At 58.2% G+C, this 20,350-nt stretch overlaps 1 protein-coding gene across 1 annotated transcript in view; it reads right to left on the bottom strand.

Annotated features, from left to right (window-relative positions):
• Positions 1-20,350, bottom strand: part of IREB2 (iron responsive element binding protein 2) — a 34,010-nt gene that overhangs the window by 7,870 nt on the left and 5,790 nt on the right. Inside the window, exons 3-16 of the mRNA XM_045824922.1 lie at positions 16,333-16,498; positions 14,995-15,132; positions 13,948-14,166; positions 11,703-11,772; positions 11,159-11,342; positions 10,260-10,399; positions 8,255-8,426; positions 6,883-6,983; positions 6,061-6,177; positions 4,826-4,985; positions 4,038-4,173; positions 2,798-2,882; positions 2,297-2,453; positions 1,864-1,988 (exon numbers count right to left, since the gene is read on the bottom strand). Coding sequence (XP_045680878.1) covers positions 1,864-1,988; positions 2,297-2,453; positions 2,798-2,882; positions 4,038-4,173; positions 4,826-4,985; positions 6,061-6,177; positions 6,883-6,983; positions 8,255-8,426; positions 10,260-10,399; positions 11,159-11,342; positions 11,703-11,772; positions 13,948-14,166; positions 14,995-15,132; positions 16,333-16,498 — 1,970 coding nt within the window. The remainder of the gene's footprint in view (positions 1-1,863; positions 1,989-2,296; positions 2,454-2,797; positions 2,883-4,037; positions 4,174-4,825; positions 4,986-6,060; positions 6,178-6,882; positions 6,984-8,254; positions 8,427-10,259; positions 10,400-11,158; positions 11,343-11,702; positions 11,773-13,947; positions 14,167-14,994; positions 15,133-16,332; positions 16,499-20,350) is intronic.

The following is a 20,350-nucleotide window of genomic DNA, read 5'->3' as shown; positions in this document are numbered from 1 at the left end:
CCTGCACGAGTCCCTTCTCACCAGTACCCTCCTGCACCAGTCCCCTTCTCACCAGTCCCCCCTGCACCAGTCCCTTCTCACCAGTCCCCCCTGCACCAGTTCCTCCTCACCAGTCCCCCCTGCACCAGTCCCCTCCTGCACCAGTCCCCCCCTGCACCAGTTCCTCCTCACCAGTCCCCCCCTGCACCAGTCCCCTCCTGCACCAGTCCCCTTCTCACCAGTTCCCCCCTGCACCAGTTCCTCCTCACCAGTCCCCCCTGCACCAGTCCCCTTCTCACCAGTTCCCCCCTGCACCAGTTCCTCCTCACCAGTCCCCTCCTGCACCAGTCCCCTTCTCACCAGTTCCCCCCTGCACCAGTTCCTCCTCACCAGTCCCCCCCCCCTGCACCAGTCCCCTCCTGCACCAGTCCCCCCCCCCTGCACCAGTTCCTCCTCACCAGTCCCCCCTTGCACCTGTCCCCCCTGCACCAGTCCCTTCTCACCAGTCCCCCCTGCACGAGTCCCTTCTCACCAGTACCCCCTGCACCAGTCCCCTCCTGCACCAGTCCCCTTCTCACCAGTCCCCCCTGCACCAGTTCCTCCTCACCAGTCCCCCCTGCACCAGTCCCCTCCTGCACCAGTCCCCTTCTCACCAGTCCCCCCCGCACCAGTCCCCCCTGCACCAGTTCCTCCTCACCAGTCCCCCCTGCACCAGTTCCTCCTCACCAGTCTCCCCTGCACCAGTTCCTCCTCACCAGTCCCCCCCCCCTGTACCAGTCCCCTCCTGCACCAGTCCCCCCCCCCGCACCAGTCCCCCCGCACCAGTCCCCCCTGCACCAGTCCCCCCTGCACCAGTTCCTCTCACCAGTCCCCCCTGCACCAGTCCCCTCCTGCACCAGTCCCCCCTGCACCAGTTCCCTTCTCACCAGTCCCCCCTGCAGCCCTGACTCCCGCTGCCTGGTCCGAACATGACTAACCTGTTCGCCTTCTGCAAACCTAGCTCAAGGGCCGCGTTTTTAACCCCACCATATAAAACCACAAATTACTCGCCAAATTCTGCACAATTGGTTCGCTTTACCCCGTCTATATTCTTCCACAACATGTACCACTATTTAATATACTGTATAATTTACCTAATTATTCTAGGGACTGTTCACTGTCTGTCTCTCCCCAAAGAAATTGTGTTTTGTTCACAGATACACAGCCAAATACTAGGTGCCCACAATTTTAAAAAAGATTTTACTTATTTATTTTTAGAGAGAAGAGAAAGGAGGAAGAAAAGAGGGAGAAAACGATCAGTGTGTGTCTGCCCCTCCCACGCCCCCTACTGGGGACCTGGCCCGAAACCCAGGCCTGTGCCCTGACTGGGAATCAAACCAGCGACAGTTTGGTTCACAGGCCAGCACTCAGTCCACTGAGCCACACCAGCCAGGGCCTCAAATATTTGTTAAGGAAATGCTCTTTGTCCTCACATCTCTGGAATGCATTTAATAAAGCGATGTCATTGGCCACCTCTGAGGAAGAGAAGCAGATGGCTGGGGATGGGGTGGGAAGGGTATTTCATTGTTTGCTCTCATTTCTTTTGATTTTGGCGCCATTTAACTGAGAGTGACGAGGGCGGTTCCTCTGAAGTGCGCCCAAGCTGGAGCTGGCCGATGTGAGTGCTTGCTGTGCCCTCCCGTGAGCACCAGCAAGCCCAACTCCGGTACTCTAAGCTACCCTCCTCTCAGGTGCCAGACTCCAGATACAACACAACCATCACTCATTCAGAACTTTGTGTTCAAAATAACGGAACTTATATTTGTACTCTACTCAGAAAGCAAAACGTATGAAATTAACACCGCCACTTTACTCAACTATTTAAGAGACAAATGAGATTCTGACCTCTATTTTCTCTTTTAATGCTTTAAACAGGGATAATATAACCTGCTCTTCCTCTATCTGATGGACCTCTTCTCGACTAGGCCAAATGTCACGCAGGTAAATATTCTTGCCGGTGGGGTCAGTACCTGGTTAAAAAGATTAAATAAGAAGACTCAGTATAAAAAATAACTCCCTTGTGATATTCACATTTTCAAAGAAGCCAAGGAAATTATTCAACTACGGAGTGCTTCAGGCTTAAGCAGCTGGAAGAAGGAGTCACTTGTGCGTTCTATATCCTTGCGGTGACACAAAGATCAGTAACTACGCTCTAGGGCACAACCTCCTGACACAATTCAAAGAACAGTGGTCTAAGAAGCATTTCAAATGCAACAACCGTGTCACCAACACCACACCTGTGCCAGGTGCGCAAGCTCGCGTGCGAGGGAAACGCTACCTAGAGGCTCCGTCTGGAAGTCGATGTCCACGGTGCCGGCGATGGCGCAGGCCACCACCAGGGGCGGCGAGGCGAGGTAGCTGGCACGGACGCAGTCGCAGAGACGCCCTTCAAAGTTCCTGTTTCCAGATAAGACTCCGCAAGTGACCAAGTCACCCTGAAAAAAAAAAAACCCACAAATACGTTCAATTCAACAGATGACACTCTTGGAATCGTCATAAAGCAACCTGAAACATGACATTTCTCACAGCAAAAGAACCAAAAAGCCTATTATCAATTCTGAGGCACAGACTATTAATTCTGGAAGTAAGCTAAAATAACGCCTTACGTTTTTAAAGAATTACTTCGAGAACCTAAAAAGACTCTCCTAATTACTTTGAGACGGATGGGTTACTCTTCCCAAGAGGGGCAAGGACTACAGAAGTAGGGGCACACCAACATACGTGTTCTGTCCTTCAACGGGAGGGCCCGTGGGGATGCCCCCCCGCGCCACGCACGCACCTGTTTCACTGCGTTCAGAACGGCCTCCGACAAGGGCGCCGTGTTCCCCACGCACGTGGAGCAGCCGTAGCCAACTACCTCGAACCTGCGTGTGAGAAACAGACGTCACCGGACAGCACATCGCGGCCCGAGTGTGGAAGGGCAGACCTACTCTCCCGTCCCCACCCCTGTGCAGCCAGACGGCCCGACAGAGCCAGGACGCACAGACCTCCTTCGCCAGCACGGTGACGTCCCAGCGCTGGACCGGCCCTCAGGCGTGCCGCCGACCGCACCCCAGCCCCCGAAGGCCTCAGGTGCAGCGGCTGCTCCCGAGGGGCACTGAACCACACCTGAGGCAGAGTCTACCTGCCACGCTACACAAGGAAATCCCTCAGATACGCCTCACTAGAAACAGGACGTGACCACTGAAAAAACTGATACTGTGTCCCCTTCCAAAGGGGCTGAAACTGCCCAGTGCCCAGAGGACCCGCTCTGCCCCGACGAGGCCTGGGGGGGCCCGTGGCTGCGTGACCTGCTTGGAGGCAAGTTCTCCCCTCCCCCCAGCGAGCCCAGGACAGTCCCTGGCCAGGGTGCCAAGGCCATAGATCTACAGAGTCACACATATACTTCACAAAATTACTTTCTGCTGCTCTTCTAAACCCAAAGAAACACACACAACTGATCAGGCTCACAGGGGAACTGATGGTTTACACGAGCCAGTCCGTCCAGAGGCACACACCGAGAACACGGCCGGCAGCGCAGACTTCTTAGGGGACACGAGGACTGTGGATGCCACCTTCTCCAGAGCTCAGGTGTATGCTCAGGTGTGCGCTCAACACACCGACTGACCTCGTGAAGCCTCCACGAAGACGAGTTGCTCAGTCAACACAAGCGGTGAAATTTCACCATCTTCTGGAAGCTGACCTGCACGACTCAGGGCCAGTACAGGCCCCCCGGCCCCGTAGCTTGCACTGTCCGCCCCGTTCCCCGGCCGTGCCTGTCTGCCGGTCCTTCCTCCCTGAAACTGGAGCTCACACCTCCTCCTCCTCCGGCCGACACACCGCGCTCCGCACCGAACGTGCCTGAACATTTGCTGAGGACAGGGCCTCCACAACCACACGGCAACAGCGAGGCAACCGCTGAAGCGGGCACACTCTTCTCCACCTTCCCTCTGCACGGGGAAGGCCCTGACCCGGGGGGGCTTCGCTCCCCACCCCCCCCAGCCCCAGTGCCAGTGTGAGGGGCGGCGACGGTCACTTACCCGAGCTTGCTCAGGTACGGCAGCACCCCGCTGGAGCCGAGGTAATGAGTAACCATCCCGCTGCCCGGCGATAGACTGGTTCTTATATACGGCTTAACACGCAGGCCGGCTTCAACGGCTTTTTTAGCCAAAAGGCCTGCACAGGAGACAAACAACAATCACTGAGTGGTGCCGCTCCCTCATGTCACAGGAGGAAGCAAGAGAGGGTTCATCGAACAGGTGGACCTCCAACCCACATTAGGGCCAAAGTCCAAATTCACAAATTTGCTGTCATTCTGTCCATTTTTGATGTGCTCCATTTAACAGAAAATCCTGCAGCAGGTCCAGCGGCCTCCACACTCTACGTGAAGGCGGAGCCCACAGCCCAGCACGGTGCCCGCACGGCACAAACGGAAGCGTTCTCCACGCACAGCAGCTCGGCGGGCAGGAGCGAGGCCGCGGCAGTCTCCCCTCTGTGCCCGCCCCCAGGGCTCCCGCTCGGCCACGGGGGCTCCCAGCGCGTCGTCAGGAGACTCGCTGACAACACTGTGCTCTGTTAACAGAAGCAACCGTGACCTAAAACCAACAGGCGTGTGAGCTATACCACAGTAATAACACACCTTCTGTGCAATAAAATAACCGGTAACAACCTTAGGCCCCTTGAGGCCTGACTCCAGTCGCAGAAAGCCCTCGGCGTCAAACACAGACCCCAGCACCGCGCACCGTCCCTGCACCCGAAGGTGGGGTGGGCCCGGCGGAGTGCACGCGCCTCAGGAGGAGAGGGCGTGCGGCCCGGCAGCGACACCCACCTGCAGCGAGCATGACCGACGGGTTGCAGTTGTTGGTGCAGCTGGTGACGGCCGCGATGACCACGGACCCGTGCGACAGCCGGTAGTCGCCGCCTTCGTAGTGCAGGGTGACGGCGTCGTTCTGCCTTTCGGCCGCGATCTGGAAGCCTCTGAACCCGACCTGTGGAAATGCGCCCACACGAGCATGAACTCAGCGTTCCGCCCTCGTGGAGAAAAGTGCCCAACGGGAAACAGCCCGCCAGAAAGCACTGCGGACGGCTGCCGTGCCGCGTGCGGGGCTGCAGGGCCGCGCCCAGCAGCAGCGGGGGCTCCGCCGAGCCTGAGCGTGCAGTCACGGCAGCCGCCTGCCGGCCCCCGCGGCTCTGGCCCACCGAGAGCCGGCCGAGCTCCCTGGGCCCCGCTCTCGCCTGCCCTGCGGTTCTCCACTCACTCCCACTCACGCCCCTTCTCAAGAGGCCCGGCAAAGTTGTTAGGAGCAATGGCCCCGAAGACATGCTTCCAAACGACGACGGGGGGCGGGGGTAAGGTCGACAGCACTGGCGATTGTTGGAGCAAGGCACGTGGGAATTCGTTACACTGTCACTGCACAAACCTCACGTTTTCCGCAGTAAGAAAAGTAAGATACTACAGAAGCAAAAGCTCTCTGTAAAGAGCGCCAGCGACAGTTCTCCGAACAGAGCCCGAGTGGCCAGTGTGAAGCCAGGATTCTCAGACAGACCGGCAGTGCTTCCGGCCCAGCCGGCACGCCAGGAAAGCCTCGAGCGGCCGTTTTTGCCCGCTGGGCTGCAAGAACCTGACTGTGCAGTCGGGGGCCCCGCCCTGTATTCCCGAGACTGTCGCACACCAAAGAAGACAACAGCCAATACAACAGCCGACCCGTGTGAATGAATCAAAATGACTTCTTTTTGTCAGATCAGCAAAAAACATATTTCCGGTGCACCGCAGAATTTCAGTATTTACACTTTGGGTGCCGTGACACGGAGAGGGCGGAGACCCGCCGGTCCAGGCACTGCCGTCCAGCGGAAACTTCCGTGACGACACAAGGGCTGCACGGGGAGCAGCTGAGCGGCACTCGAGACCCACTCACTCACACTGTCCTCTAAGGGACAGGATCAACTTCCGATCCTTAGCGTGGACCTGGGAACAAGCTCACCACCGGGGCCGCAGCTCGGCCAGGGGAGGCTGGTGCTCAGGCCACACCCAGCGTGCGCACCGGGGCGGCGGGGGGCACCCACCTTCTCACTCAAACAAGCTCGGAAATCGCTCTTCATCTCTGTCACAGCGACTCTGTCCTGCGGCCTCTTGGGGCCGCTGACGGACGCCACGATTGAGTTCAGGTTAATCTGGATCACCTAGGAGACGAGAGAAAAGGGGAAGAAAACAGTTGGGGTCGCAAGGACAGACTCCAACTGGAGCACTGCTTCCTGAGGCAGAACGAGTGCATTCATGTGTTTGGACGCAACCTGTTTTCATGCTGAGACACAGGCACCGAAGACAAGGCTCTGAAACCCTGCGGACAGCAGCCCGGCGGATGAGCCCAAGGCCTCCGCACCACCCGCTGCGCCGGCCCCACAGACCCTCCCGCCCCGCTGTCCGGCCCCGCCAGCGTGAGCACCGTCTTCGCGGCATCTGCCGACCACGCACAGGAGGCCTGTGCCAGCTGCGCAGTCCGTGCCGCCCCGTGACGGTGCGGGCGGGCTCGGTAAATAAACCTTTCTTCCCTGTCTGCTTCGCTGCAATGAAAATCGATGAAAAACTAGTGGGTGAAATCAAAGGGTCACAAACAGCAGCTCTTAAGAACAGTAACAACTGCAGCTATCACTCACTGAGCTCTCACTGCGTGCCTGAAACTGTTCCAACACATTTGTACTTAATCTCCTGACAATCCTCCGTGGCGGATGTCATCTTCGTATTTTAGAGATGAGGAAGCAGAGGCAGAAAGGATAAGTAATTTGCCCAAGGTCACACAGCTGACAAATCTCAGAGCTAGGACTGAGATGCAGGTAGGGAGGCTCCAGAATTCACCCCCGGTATTAGGTGGGTCACTGTGTACATACCTGGGAGTATTCGGGTTCTCCTGAATTACTCTGGTCATTTCGAAACAATTTCACAGCTTTAAGGTATGTTTCCATCGATCTGAGTTTGGCTTTGTCAAAACCTAAAAATAAAAAGATATACAACAAAAACCCAGTAAGGAATTCTGAAATCTTTTGGGGTAAGGATATTGAATTCCAAAGATGAGCAAAAAACAAATATTACAAATTACTAACTACTGAGAATCCATTTCATTCCAAATTAGCATTCGATATTATTCTCAAAAGTAGAAAAAATTTCACCGTTCGTGAAAAACTCTTACTTTATGAACATAGCAGCTCCTTCTTCAAAAGTTAATAAATCACAGACAAGATCGCTAATACTAAGCCAGTTCTACGAAATTCACACAGAAACACCGTCCACACAAACAAAACCAGTACCGACACTGACCCAAGCGCTCCCCACCTCGAAGGGCTAACCCTCCACTTCCCTGAGCGACACCAACAGTCGGAATGAAAGAGTCAAGTACGTGGACGTTACAGTTTCTCTCAGAGCAGAGACCTTCCAGAAGCTGAACGACCTCGGGTGGCAACACGGGAGCCCCCCATAACACCTGGGAAACCTCGCAGGGCCTGACGGGGCGTAAAGGACGGGGCCGGCCGAGCTTTCCAAGCTGCCCCCCAAGCTGCCCCGGCCACACCCCCCGCGAGCTGCGAGAGCTCCTCACAGCTGACGGCTGCACCCCTCCGCAGGGGTGGCCCGAGCACCGGCGTCTCTGGCTGGCGCGCAGGGCTCTCAGGTCGCACGGAGAAGCGGCAGGGACGGCCACCCCCAAGTGCACCCTTGATGAGAGCAATGACCTCCTGAAAACGGGAACTGCGTCAACTGAAAGGAGGCCCTGCTCGTGCCACAGGGGCCTCACGCGACACGAACATGGTCTAGTGTCCAGGTGGTTTCTGCCTGAGGTCACACAGCCAGCGGAAGGGCGCCACAGCTCCCGGTCACTCAGGCCACAGAGCGGTCTGGAGCAATGACCTGCACTGCCCTCCACAAAACCACACGCTCATCCTTCCGGCACAGCTCTGGGTCTCAGCCTCTTCCCTCGGGCGGCCCCTCCACTCCTGGGTGTGGGGGGCAGCAGCAGACATTCAAGCACCTGCCCACCCTGCACCCCAGGTCCCTGAGCAGGGCAGGGCAGAGATCAGTGGTTTGAATAATTCCTTTAAACTGCTTGTAAGTGGGTCCGAGCAGAGTAGGGTTTGAGGTCACGACACCATCTAAAGCCACCTGCTACAGTTCACTTGAAAGCCACTGCCCCAAAACAAGAGAAGTTCATGAACACCAGACAGCACACTGGAAACGGAACGTATCTATCCTGACGATTTATCGGCTCACCTGCATGTTCTAAATGCTTTAATGTCACATTGTCGACAGGGAAGAAGCTGAGGAGAGCACCATACTCCGGACACATGTTTGCTATTGTCGTCCGGTCCACTACAGACAGCTGGGAAACTCCACTTCCGAAAAACTCCACGAACTTGCCGGCCACGCCCGCTTGCCGGAGGTGCTGCGTACGGGGACACAGAAGCGCGCACAGGGTTAGCGCCGCTGCCAGGGCCTCTCTGCAGGCCGCACCCAGAGCTGCAACAGTGCGGCAGAGGGCCCGCGGCCGGCTCCCTCGGGCTGCAGGTGTTTCGGGGCAGCAGCCAGCGAGGAGGGAGGCCCAGTGCCCGTCAGTCAGCGCACAGCGGGGTGTGGAGACGCCCACAGCGGCTGGGAGTCAGGATGGGACGCTGCTGAGACGGGGCCCAGCAGACTCCACGGTGCGCCTGTTCGCCGGCAGCCCCCCCCCACCTCAGCCAGACACACAGCAACGGTGCTTCCAGCACGGAGGGCACCCTGGACAGTTTAATGACGTGTGAACACACTGATCAAGCTGCGTATGTAAGTAACTGCACACCAGCTATGAAACTTCTACAAATCCAACTGCTGGTCCAGATATTTGCAGCAGTGTTAATTGCAGGTAAATTACACTTTGATTCGATTTAACACGATTTAACACAAGGCCTCAACCTCAACTCCTTCTGAAGTCATTCTCAGCCACCGAGCAGCCGACACAGCTGCTCCCCTCGTCTGTGGAGTGGGGCCGGCCTGCGGTGGGGCCCAGAGTGAACAGCCCGCACCAAGGAGTGGGAGTGGGGCTGTGGACCAGAAGCTTTTTTTTTTTAAGAGAAACAAGTCTCTTCATATTCGTGGTTGTTTTATTAAAGGAACACAAAACGTATTACATACACAAGCTGCTGCTTCCCCACACTAACGAGGTGCCGCGACACATGTCTGGAGGAGCAGATGACGAACCCTGAGTGAGCACCGTGACTAGAGTGGGACCTCAGGCAAACAGAACCTTCAATAACGCATGCATAATAAATGCAGTTTTTGTGTCAATGTGTCAAAATGCCAAAAGTAGATACAGCATTATTTTTAAAACGCAGCCTGAGGGGTCTAAAAAGCAGCACTAATTTTCAGGATGTCTGAAGGGAAAAATTGATTTCTCTAAAAACAGTGGGACACTCCTTTTCCTTTAGGAATAACGCTGTGATTCTCAATCTAACTCTGTGATCTCTGCCCCACACATCAAATCAATCACGTCTGTGAGACGTCAGATGTTCCTCTCAAGGGGGGGGGGATCGATACTCCACGCCGAGAGGGAGACCACCACCTTCTCTCCCCGTGGAGCACCCTGAGGGCCTCGGACCGTCTGCCACAAAGCGCTGCCGCTGTGCGGACCCCGTGGGAGCCCCCGAGAACCCGCCTGGGGCCAGGGGCCTGGTCAGGGAAGCGCAGTAAGAGCACGCCAGCGGTGCAGGCGGGGGCTGCAGAGCGCAGAGCGCCGCTCGCTGACCGGGAAACCCTGGAGCACGTGTCCTCACAGGCCGGCCGGCATCGCGGGGCAGGAGGGACGGCCCGTGGAACAGCTCGGCGCCGTCCCGCTGCCCCAGGGCTGCCCGGGCGGGCGGTCCCTCGCGGAGCAATGGCTCCCCACGGGCGGGCCGCTCAGATACAAAGGAGACCAGACTTCCCTGCGGCGGGCGGAGCCCAGAAGCTCCCTCCCGGAAGGCGCGGGAGGCGGGCAGCGCCTGGCTGCCTGGGTTCGAGAGCCGGCCACGGCTTCTTGCACAGCCCCTGGGCCTCTCTGCGGTCCCTCCTTCCTGGGTCTGTTCCTCAGAACTCGGAGGGGACGGGTCAGCAACGACAGTGCCGACCTCTAGGCTCGTGACGAGGAGCAGCGAGCCGGCACGCCAAGTGGGCAGGGACGCCCAGACGGGCTGGCGTGGGTGGGCCCTCTGCCCTCGGGAAGACGCGTGCACTGAGTGGCGTGGCTGGCACAACCGGAACGTACCTTTGTAATGCCAAGGACAACATCTATGGACGTGACAAAAGGGTTTGATGAGCCAGTCAACTCACATCCAACCACCTCCGGCAGCGTCAGAGAAACGGGCAGCCCAAGCATGACCGCTTCTGTCTCGATGCCTCCGACCCCTGCGGGAAGACAGACGCAGTGACTGGCAGGGGACCCCCGACGGCAGCCCGGGCAGCCTGCAGACGTCCGGGCGGTCCAGGACCACCCGTCTCCCAGAGCCGCCTCCCTGCCCCTCCTGCAGACACGGACCCCGCACCCCCTCGGCAGGAGGACTCCCCTCTCACGGCCGAGCCCCCTGCACTCTGCCCCCGTGTTAGGCTCGGGGACACCCAGTGCTCACTGCCGTGCTGCGCCGGGCACTGACGGTGGAAGGGGACCCAGGCCCGGCCGGGCTCAGGAAGCTCAGCCAACTGGCGAAGACCGGGGAAAAGGAAGCCGACCCCCCCCGCCCCCGCCCACGACACCTGGAAGGGAGGGAGCGCGTCCTGCCCCGCGCAGCAGCCTGGGCCACGCCGCCACGGGGAGCACACGAGCTCGAGAGCATGCGACTGTCTGTGACGTGCGGGCGGGCGCCCAGGGGGCGCCAGGTGGTGAAGGACCTTGTGTAAAACACAGAGGAGCCCGGGTGCGTGACAAGGGCCGGCGGGGAAGCCATGGGGGGACTTCAGCCGAGAGTCACCGCGCCACCTGCACAGGTGCCAGGCAGGTCTCACACATTTGCGCCCACAGCACACCGGCCACCAGCACCTGAGCTGAGACGACTTCTGTCGCTGCCTTACAGGTGGAAATGCCGAAGGCTCCAAGACCCGTTGGCTGTTCCGGCACAGTGACCCTGACACCCTCTGCCCACGGGAAGGGCACGCAGGCGCTGTACTCACCCCACCCCAGGACCCCCAGGCCGTTCACCATGGTCATGTGGGAGTCCGTGCCCACCACGCTGTCGGGGAAGAGGAGGCCGCCTTCCTCAGCAACCACGCGAGACAAGGACTCCAGGTTGACCTGGTGAGGCATCCCAGTGCCGGGAGGGATCAGGGCCACGTTCCGGAACACCCTGGAACTCCACTAGGTTTTGTATAAATTTAAGAAGTCAAAGTGTTAGTACACGATGTGAAAACAAAGTCAAGTCAAAGCAAAACGTCCCACGAATCCAGATAAATGGTAGTTTCCAGTGGGGTCCCCAGGACTCGGGGGTGGGAAGGGGGCGCCCCCCCAGCCTCCGGAACCGGGGCCCGTCCCTGTGTTCTCTCGTGCGCTGGGGCGCCACGCGAGTCCTCGAAGGATCAGCAGGGTCCACCGCCCCGCAGTGTTCAAGACCGACTGGTCTCGGGCACAGATGCCCCACGTGCATCTGACCTCTATCGTGAAACATTTATCGATGTTTTATAAACGTCAACGTGAAACTGTCTCCCAAACCATCGGTACCTTGAAAAACTGAAGCCTCTCTCGATTTCTGCCAAATTCCACTTCCTGATTCTTTAACACTGTTTCAGGTCTGGAAGGAGGAAGAGCTCGTTAAATACGTTACAGGAAAGAACTACTTTGTTTTGAAGTCTTCGCTCTTAAACACACACACACTTTTCCAGCCCCTGGGACGGCGACCTGCTGGACCTCTCAGGACACGGAGGTGCAGCTGTGAGCTCACCCCCCCGCCCCCCCCCGCTGTGCAGTGGCACAGCCACGCCCACACCGCACCCACCGGGCGACCTGGCTGAACCGTGTTAAAAACAAGATGGTCAGCACTGCTGGACTTCCCCCTCCAAGAAGGGGACGGGGAGGCTGACGCCGCCCACGCGGCCCCTGTGCCAGGGACGCCGGGAGAGGGGCGGACGCGGGGGTCCCCGCGGAGCACTGACAGACGTGCGACGTCCCTTCTCAGTTTAAAAAGAGCTTTTCAGCCAAAACCTGGTGTTCCTCTCGCCCCAAAGGGAAGGTCTGTTTTATCTGTAAGTAGCACTTCGCTCGGATTATAAATAAATACGCAAACTGCTTGACGCAGACAGGAAAACAACACGCCTCTCAACAGTAAACACGGTCCCACTTTTAGGGAGCTATTTTTATCTGGTGGGTGTTTCTAAAACACTATTACTAACGGTTTTAAGTTGCTTATTTTACCTGCCAGCTCAGCTGGCAATTAAGTGTTGACTGAATGTCAATACAACTTAAATTATGCATGTCCTCCAGGGTCCAGATAATTACAGTGCTTCGACTGCCAATGTGTTTTTAAAACTCAGATTACATCAATAAATCATTGCTGAGTGGCCACCTGAAGCCACAGCACACCTCGGGGAGCTTCTCGGGCCTCAGGGGACACAGCTCTCTGAAGCCCCGCCGCCCTGCCCCGCGCCTGCAGCGCCTACGGCTGCGAAGCGCAGACAAGCCTGCACTCGCTGGCTCCCGGCTTCCCAGGAGGCAGGGAGTCCGCGCACCGAGCGCACGCCCTCCGCCCCCGCCCTCGGTCTGTGGGAGTCTGCAACGGACGCTGCACGGACACGGACAGCACGCGAAGACCCACTGTGTTCACACAGCCGGCGGCGGCCGTGTGACCTGTGACTGCCATGCCCTCAGAGCCAGAACGAACCGGAAGTGTCACACCAACTCGGGTTTCAGAACCAGTGACACACCGTCTCAGCCCTGCACACGCTGCCAGTGAGGAAACGACAGCCAAAAAAATCAACGAGTTTTGAATCAACACATCCTCCTCCTCAGGAACTGAATCCTGTATCAAAAGCAGGTTCGTCTCCTCGGACGCCAGCGTGCCGGGACGGTCAGGACGACGAGGCCGCGGGGCGGGGAGTGACCACGTGAAACCGCCCCGGTCTGACCACAGCGGACCCGCCGACGGCACCGCGGGCCCCCTCTCAGGAGGGGGGACCACGAGGTCACCGCAACCTCAGGCTCCACGGGAACACTGAGGCAAAAACGCCAGCGCTGCACAGATCTGGAAAAATCTGGTTCAGGGGCAAATGAACTCGTGTCATCACTTAACCCCCGGGATGAAACGCGTGTGGATGGTGTTCTCGGCTCTTCTGAAACTCCAGTGTGTCTGACTCTACCTTTACAAAGTTTCAGTCGCTTTTATTAAACTTTGACAGTCTGCACGCTGGGCGACACGCAACGTGACTCTCGAGAACGAGACGCGACGGCACACACGCGTGCGGCTCAGAGAACCCTCCCCCCAGCGCGAAGGCCGCCGGCCAGGGCGTCTGACCGGCTCCTGCAGCCGGGTCCTCTCCGGGGCGGGCCGCGCCTCTCCCCCGGAAGGGCCCCGTGAGGTAAGAGCCACCGGCAAGTGCGGTGTTCCCGGACGGACAGACAGACGGCCGGCCGGTGCAGCGAGGATGCCGAAGCGGCCTCTGAGCAGGGAGACCAGCAGAACGACCCACAGGGGCCCCACGAAAGGAGTGAGTAGTGCTGAGCACGTGAGCGGCACCGACTCGCTACGCTAAAGATTCAAAGTTTTCGATGCGAACCCTTTTCTGCCTCCATTCGCCACGGACACGAAGGCGTGCACAGGCAGGCCTCCCGGCCGCCCTCCCGAGGCGCAGACCGAGACGCAGGGAGACCCAGGCGGCGTGTCCGCCAGCCCGGCCGGCCAGCAGGGCCGGGTAGGGAGCGGGCGCACCCCCCCCCCCCACAGAAAGCCAGCGGCACAAGGACAGTCTCGTACTCAGGCACTGGCTGCAGATGGAAAGGACACAGGGCGGGCGTGTTCTCGATCTGCGCAGAGGGCCTCCCCGAGCCGCGGCCCAGCTCCGCGGAGTCGCAGGGGCCTCGGCAGGCGGCCTGGCCTCGGCACGGCGGCTTCCTGGGCTGCGCTCTCAGGGGAGAGAGCTTCCCCGCTCGCTGCAGGTCGCCGCCTCCAGGGTTCGGAGCGTTCTGTATTGCACTGTCATTCAAAAAAAGGAGACACAAGCAGTCAGACGTGGCAGAAACTTGGCTCTTCACAAACCACACAGCAGCAATGCTCTCTCTGCAAACAGCGAAACGCTGTCATGTCATGCAACTCCAGTTTCAGAAACAAACCTCAGGTCCCCCAACCCCGAAAAAAGAAAAACAGATTTTAAACTCGTGGATATGAAAATATAATTCTAAGTGCCCCCAAAATCATCTTCACGCACTTCGGTGACAGGTCGAGCGACTGCGCAAGCACTGCAGTAGACCGTGCCACCTAACGGCCGAAGAGCGGGGGAGAGTCACGGTCTTCACCTCCAGGGCAAACGGGCTCGTGGCTCGTCGCAGCCTCCGCCCCAGACTCTGGGGTCGCACACAACCTCTTCCCGGGTCCGACCGCGGTCCCGGGGCCCCTGACACTGAGCTCCGTGTGCTCCGCCACCTGCTGACGAGACGCTCCCCCACCCACAGCCGCCCCCCCCCCCGCCGCCCCCCGGCAGGGGCGCCCCGACACTCTCTTCAGGGCCGTGGGTGCGGGCGGCACTCAGAGCGCCTCTCCCAAAGAGCAGGCCCTGGCCCCACTGCACGTGTCTATCAAAAATGGCAGCAGAAACACACAAACATGAAGTGGTTTTAACTTCAGACTGAACAACAAAAAAAATACGCCAATACAAAAACTTTTCACCAGTTTCCCTCATTATCAGCCCGCGCTAAATGGAGGGTCCTGGCCAGAACTCCCTCCACGTCCTCCCACACGCACTCGGCCAGCGGGCTGGCCGTCAGCCGGCATGCACGGCTGACGTCACAGCACGTGGGAAAGTACCATTTACTGAAGTCGATCTGCAAAGAGTGGTCCACCATGAGGTCTGTGGGACAGGCCGGGTGGACGGTCTTAGGGTCGCCTCCCAGAGTCTTCACCGCCTCCCTCATAGCAGCAAAATCCACCATCGCGGGTATCCCACTGAGGAGGAGAAAGTGGTCAAATGACGGCGCCACCGCTCTTCTACTCCGGCTCACAAGTGTCAGTGTGCACCTATGCACTCCCACACTTAAAGGAACCGTTTTACTTCACACCCACGTTTGGTAACGCGCCTGCTCTCCAAAGTCAGCTGCGCCCTGGTTTACCGGGAAAGGACAGTGGGCATCAGCGGAGAACCTGAGTGCTCGGGGGCGGGTGTGCCAGAAGCAGCACCGGAGGCGCCTCTCGGAGGCAGAAGAGAACTGGGGGACCGGCCTTCTCCTGCCTTCAGGGGCACGATACCCGTCCCCAGCCCCTTCCACCCTGGTGCCTCCTGGCTACTCCAGAGTGACCCACTGTAGGGATGAGTATCTCCGGCCAGCCCTGTCACGAGCGTTCACCAAAGGCCGCCCCTGTGCTGGACACCCAGGGCACGGGCAGTGCCGCCCTCAGGGGCTGTGCAGGGAGGTGCACTCGCGATTGCAGAGCGGCAGCACGCAGCCTGCGGAGTGGTGGCCCAGAAGCTAGACCCCGTGGGGGTGAGGGGACGCTCCCCTCTGCCTGGCCGACGCCCGCACCAGCGTGGCTGAAGGTTAGCTCTCCTCGTGACTCACCCAACAGCCAGGCCAGGCAAAGTCTCTCGAGAAGACTTTGGGTTTCACTCTAAGTGTGAGGAAACCCAACTGGCCTACAAGTGGGGGGGCGGGGGGAGCAGGGCTGCCGTGCAGGGGAGAGCGAGCGAGAGAGGCGAGGTCGGGGCGGCAGGGCGAGGGGGCGTGCCGGCAGGGAGGCCTGGCAGGGCGAGGGGGCACACTGGGCTGCGCACAACGGAGAGAGGCATCAGGAGTGACCGCCAGCTTCTGCCCGAAACCAGCGGGGACCACAGTGCCACTCGCCCTGACGGAGGCGGCCTGGCGAGGAAGGGGTGAGGTGGGCAGGCCACCCAGTTAAGAGTCCAAGTCCCAAAACCATGTTAGCCAGGTGGACACGAGCATGCAGTTAAACTAAAGTAGTTTCGAATAAAAGGTACGAGAAACAAGGACCTAATTTTTAATGAACCACTTCACATTAGAAACGGCAACTTTTTAAAAAAATTTATAAACTAATCTTCAAAACGAAAGAAAAACAGTGGAGCCAACCATCGGGGGACTTTAAAAAGGGAACCTCCGGAGACGCGCCCGCGAGCAGGCGGCCGGCACTCACGTGAAGTCCTGGAGCAGGACGCGGGCGGGGAAGAAGGGCACTTCGACGCGGCTGCGCTGGCTCTTCCAGTCCAGGATGTTCACGACATCCTCCCTCCTCAGCAAGAAGCCGTCACAGTGTCTCACAGCAGCTTCCAGCAGGACCCGGATGGAGTAAGGCAGGACGTCTGGGGAGGAGAAGGTCTCACTGTTACCGAGGAAGGTCAGGACGACGTAGCACAGAGACCACGACAGCGACCAGTCACAGACACAGACGCAGCGTCTGCCCAACCTAACCCACGCCAGTCTGGTGACCACAGCAGAGCGGCAGCCGGGGTTTCTAGGAACCCGCCGTCCTCGACGACCGCCGGGGCCCTGGAGGGCCGAGACGGGAGCCCCAAGGCGCGGCTGTGCCAACCTGTATTAAAATTCTGCAGCACACCCAAAAAGACGTATTTTTGCCGACTTGACAAAAAATGCAGGTGTAATTCTGACTCGTTCGCACAGGACGGCTGTTGTGGTGGCTGTTCTCACGCTCTCCAGGTGACCACCTGCGGGAAACGCGGTCAGTGCGCCCGACGGAACCGCCAGGGTTGGCGTGCTCCACAAACTCTGGCGGCACCGCGCCCGATAGTCACTGCTTTAAGGCAAATATTGCCTAAACTGTGTTGTAAAACTCCAGCAGATTTAAAAACCTCCATAGAAAAGATTAAGGGTTAAAGGTAAATCAGGGTGCGCAGGTGAGCGAAGTTCACTTCATGGAGGCGTCCCTTTCGCTCTTGACGACCGTGTCAGAATGCCACCGAGAGGCAGGTTTCCGCATTCTCAATTTTTCAGTCACAATGAAGTCCCACACCAGGGAGACTGAGTCAGCCTGGGCCTGGCTGAGTGGGTGCCACCCGCCCAACGGGGGCCCTGTGGCTGCACACGGGGGTGAAGCCCTCCACATCCTGCCCGGGCGGCCTCCAGAGCCACACCAGCAAGAGGACAAGCGGCGCACAGTGGTGCTACAGCACGCTGCGTTTTCAGTAAGACGGGACCTTACAAAGTGTAACACATCATTTATTATTACACGGTGAGTACACCACTTTAAATACATCATTAAGTATTGAACACACACTCCTCCCCCCAGAAACAACAACGGAAGGATATAGTAAAAATCTTGGCCTATATGCCACACTATTTCGGCTGTGCCCACCTAGCAGGATGTACCCCAGGAACAAAGGACTAGACACAAGGGACCGGCGGCACGTGGCGGCCGGCTGACAGCACAGGCCGGGCACCGCTGCACTGCTGCCTCCCTGCCTCTGCACTCCGAGATGCCGGCACAGGCTGACCGTGAGCGAAGCTGTGAGCAAGGAGAGTAAAGACCTTGATCAGAGACACCAGCCTCAAGGCCTGTGTTTGCCATTTACTTACTATAAGGCATGACCTTTGGAAAGTGACTCAAGATGCCGCACCTTCTCCAGTGCAGGGGGACGGCAGCCAGCCCACAGAATGTGCAAGTGCTCTCCCCTCACCACTCGCCTCCACGCCACAGCCCTCCGGCGCAGCAGGGCCAAGAGCAGGCACCTCAACGTTCATGTCTGCCCTCACCTCAGTCAGAAACATAATGAAGTCCTCAAACCTAAAAGAATCGTACGGGTAAAATTTTTCAACAGGGTATTTGGAAATAATGATCCGAGAAGCAAATACACAAGGTTAACTTTGTATCTGGTTAGCTACTCTGGAAAAACAATTCAAGAATGTGTTTTGTGAAGAGCATCTTCGTAAAAAGCGTTCATCGAAGCGTCCATCGGATTTCCATCAAACTCGGGCCCGCGCCCACCGCCAGTTCTCTGTCCCCCCGAAGCCCACCCCAGCAGCAGGGAAGACACGGAGACGCCCGGTCCACACAGACAGGCGGGGACAAGCAGAACGAACAGCACGCTGGGAACGGCGCCTGGATGACTGGTAAGGGGTGGGCCAAACAGAGAAAGGCAACCAGAAACGGGGACCAGGAACCAGGGTGCCCGGGGTTTCCAGAGAGGAGAGGGCAAAGCTAGACAGCCAGAGAGCGACGCCTGCAACATTCTAAGTGAAAATATTTCCAGCCTGGAAACTGATAACCGAGCAAACGGCCAATCCCAGGCAGCCGCCGCAGAACACGCTGTGTAAGACGAGCAGGAGAATGGAGACTGGAACCCAGGCCACCGGGCCCCAGCCCAGCCCCAGAGCCGGGGCTCCTCCAGGACCCGGAGCGCAGGCAGGCCAGGTGAGGCAGCGACCCAGTCCAGATGGGACGCTGCCAAGAGGAGGGAGACAGGAATTGATAGATTACCAGATTGTACCAGGAGGGTTTCTTTCTTTCAGAGGTGAATTATTGATAAGGACATAGAAAACTAAGCAAACAAAAAAGATAGTCACTAATTCAAGGAAAAAATACAAAGTTGTAAGAGAAATGAGATGCAATCACCCACCACACGGACTGGCTGAAAACAGTAACTCCTCGTGGCAGGAGCACTGGAAAATGACCCAAAGACTGCAGGGACTGCACCAGGAGGAGGACTCGGGGCACACGCACGCACGAGAAACGAAAAGCGCCACGTCCTCACTTTCCGCAGAAGACGGTTACGTCTAAAACCGAAAACTCAAGGAACAGCTGTACAAACTAGGCTGTTTGATAACAGAGAGGAAATTATCAAAAGAAATAGGCAACAGAACTGAAAACAGTATTCTCTGCAATGTAAAAATAAGGGGTGGGCAAGACTATTCCAGTTATAATGTCAGTGGCTTTTAACTCTATCATTTGAAAAATAAACTATTAAATTAAAATGCAATTCCAAGAAAAAAAGTGGATCACCAACGTTACCAAAATTCCGTGTTTCGGAAGCACAAACAAAGCCGTCAACTCCCGCAGGCAAGGGTGCAGCTCTGTGAGAACCCCACTCACATGGAGGGACTGACTTCTCCTTCCTCCCCACTCGTGACTCCACCCTGCAGGCTGGCAGCACGTGAGCCGGTGGAGTGTGGCCGAGACAACCCCCAGGACTGGCTGCCCCCCCCCAGGCTGCGCTACAGAGGCACCCTTACTCGGAGGGGCCGGCAGCCTGTCAGGGAGACCCTCCAGCACCAGAGGTGAGGGAAGGCCTCGGCCCAGCAGCGAGGACCTGGTGAGCCTGGCCAGGCCACCTGCGAGGCCGCGCCTTCCACCCAGTCTGGCCTGCGGGTGAGGGCAGCCTGACACCTGCCCTCCCGGTGCCCACCGCCCCACTGCGGGCCTTGTCCCTGCCTGCCCAGCAACCCAGACCAGCCCCCCTCTCTGCCATCCAGTGGGCTGAGCCCCGCCCACATCCGTCCTTTGGTGGGTGTTCCGTCCTCCTCAGCCTCAGCACCAGGTCGGGTCCTCACATCGTACAACCCCAGTCCCCTCACCTATGGTGACACGTCCTCGGGTCCCCATGGGTGCCTGCGTCCGCGGAGAGCACCGAACCCTGGATGGGCCAGGTTTTCCCGATGTACACACTTGGCGACGAAGGTTCATTTGTAAACCAGGCAATTCCAGACAGAAGACCCATTCTCACCGCAGATCTCAGCAACCTCGACGCACGACTGTTTCCTTCCATAGCGTCACACGAAGGGATGACTCCAGGGCTTCCCTTCGGCGTGTCTGAACTGCCAGCACCTCCACGCCTGTGCTTGCAGACCGACACGAAGTGAGGTGACAGTCGATCTGATGACCAGACTGACTACTCAGCGACGATCCGGTGGGAGCGCAGAGGGTGTGGAGACGCTGACCAGAGGAAGGGTCCACGTGCCAGGAGGCGCGGAGCGAGATTGTGCAAACACTCATCCCGCTGCTCAGAATAATGCACAGCCTGAAGCTTAGGAATTCTTCTGTCTGGAATTTCCCATTTCACGTTTTGCAACCGCAACTGACTGCGGTAACAAACTGCACAAGCAGGGGGACGGCCGTACTCTCTGGTCAGTGGGTGGCCATTCACATTAAGTTCCCCTGCTGTGATGGAACGGAGGCCCCTCGACCACAGCTCCACACGCAC

The sequence above is a fragment of the Phyllostomus hastatus genome, unplaced genomic scaffold (assembly GCF_019186645.2).
Source record: "Phyllostomus hastatus isolate PE091 unplaced genomic scaffold, TTU_PhHast_1.1 phas_scaffold_555, whole genome shotgun sequence".
NCBI lineage: Eukaryota > Metazoa > Chordata > Mammalia > Chiroptera > Phyllostomidae > Phyllostomus > Phyllostomus hastatus.
This window is presented reverse-complemented; position numbering and strand designations above follow the sequence as displayed.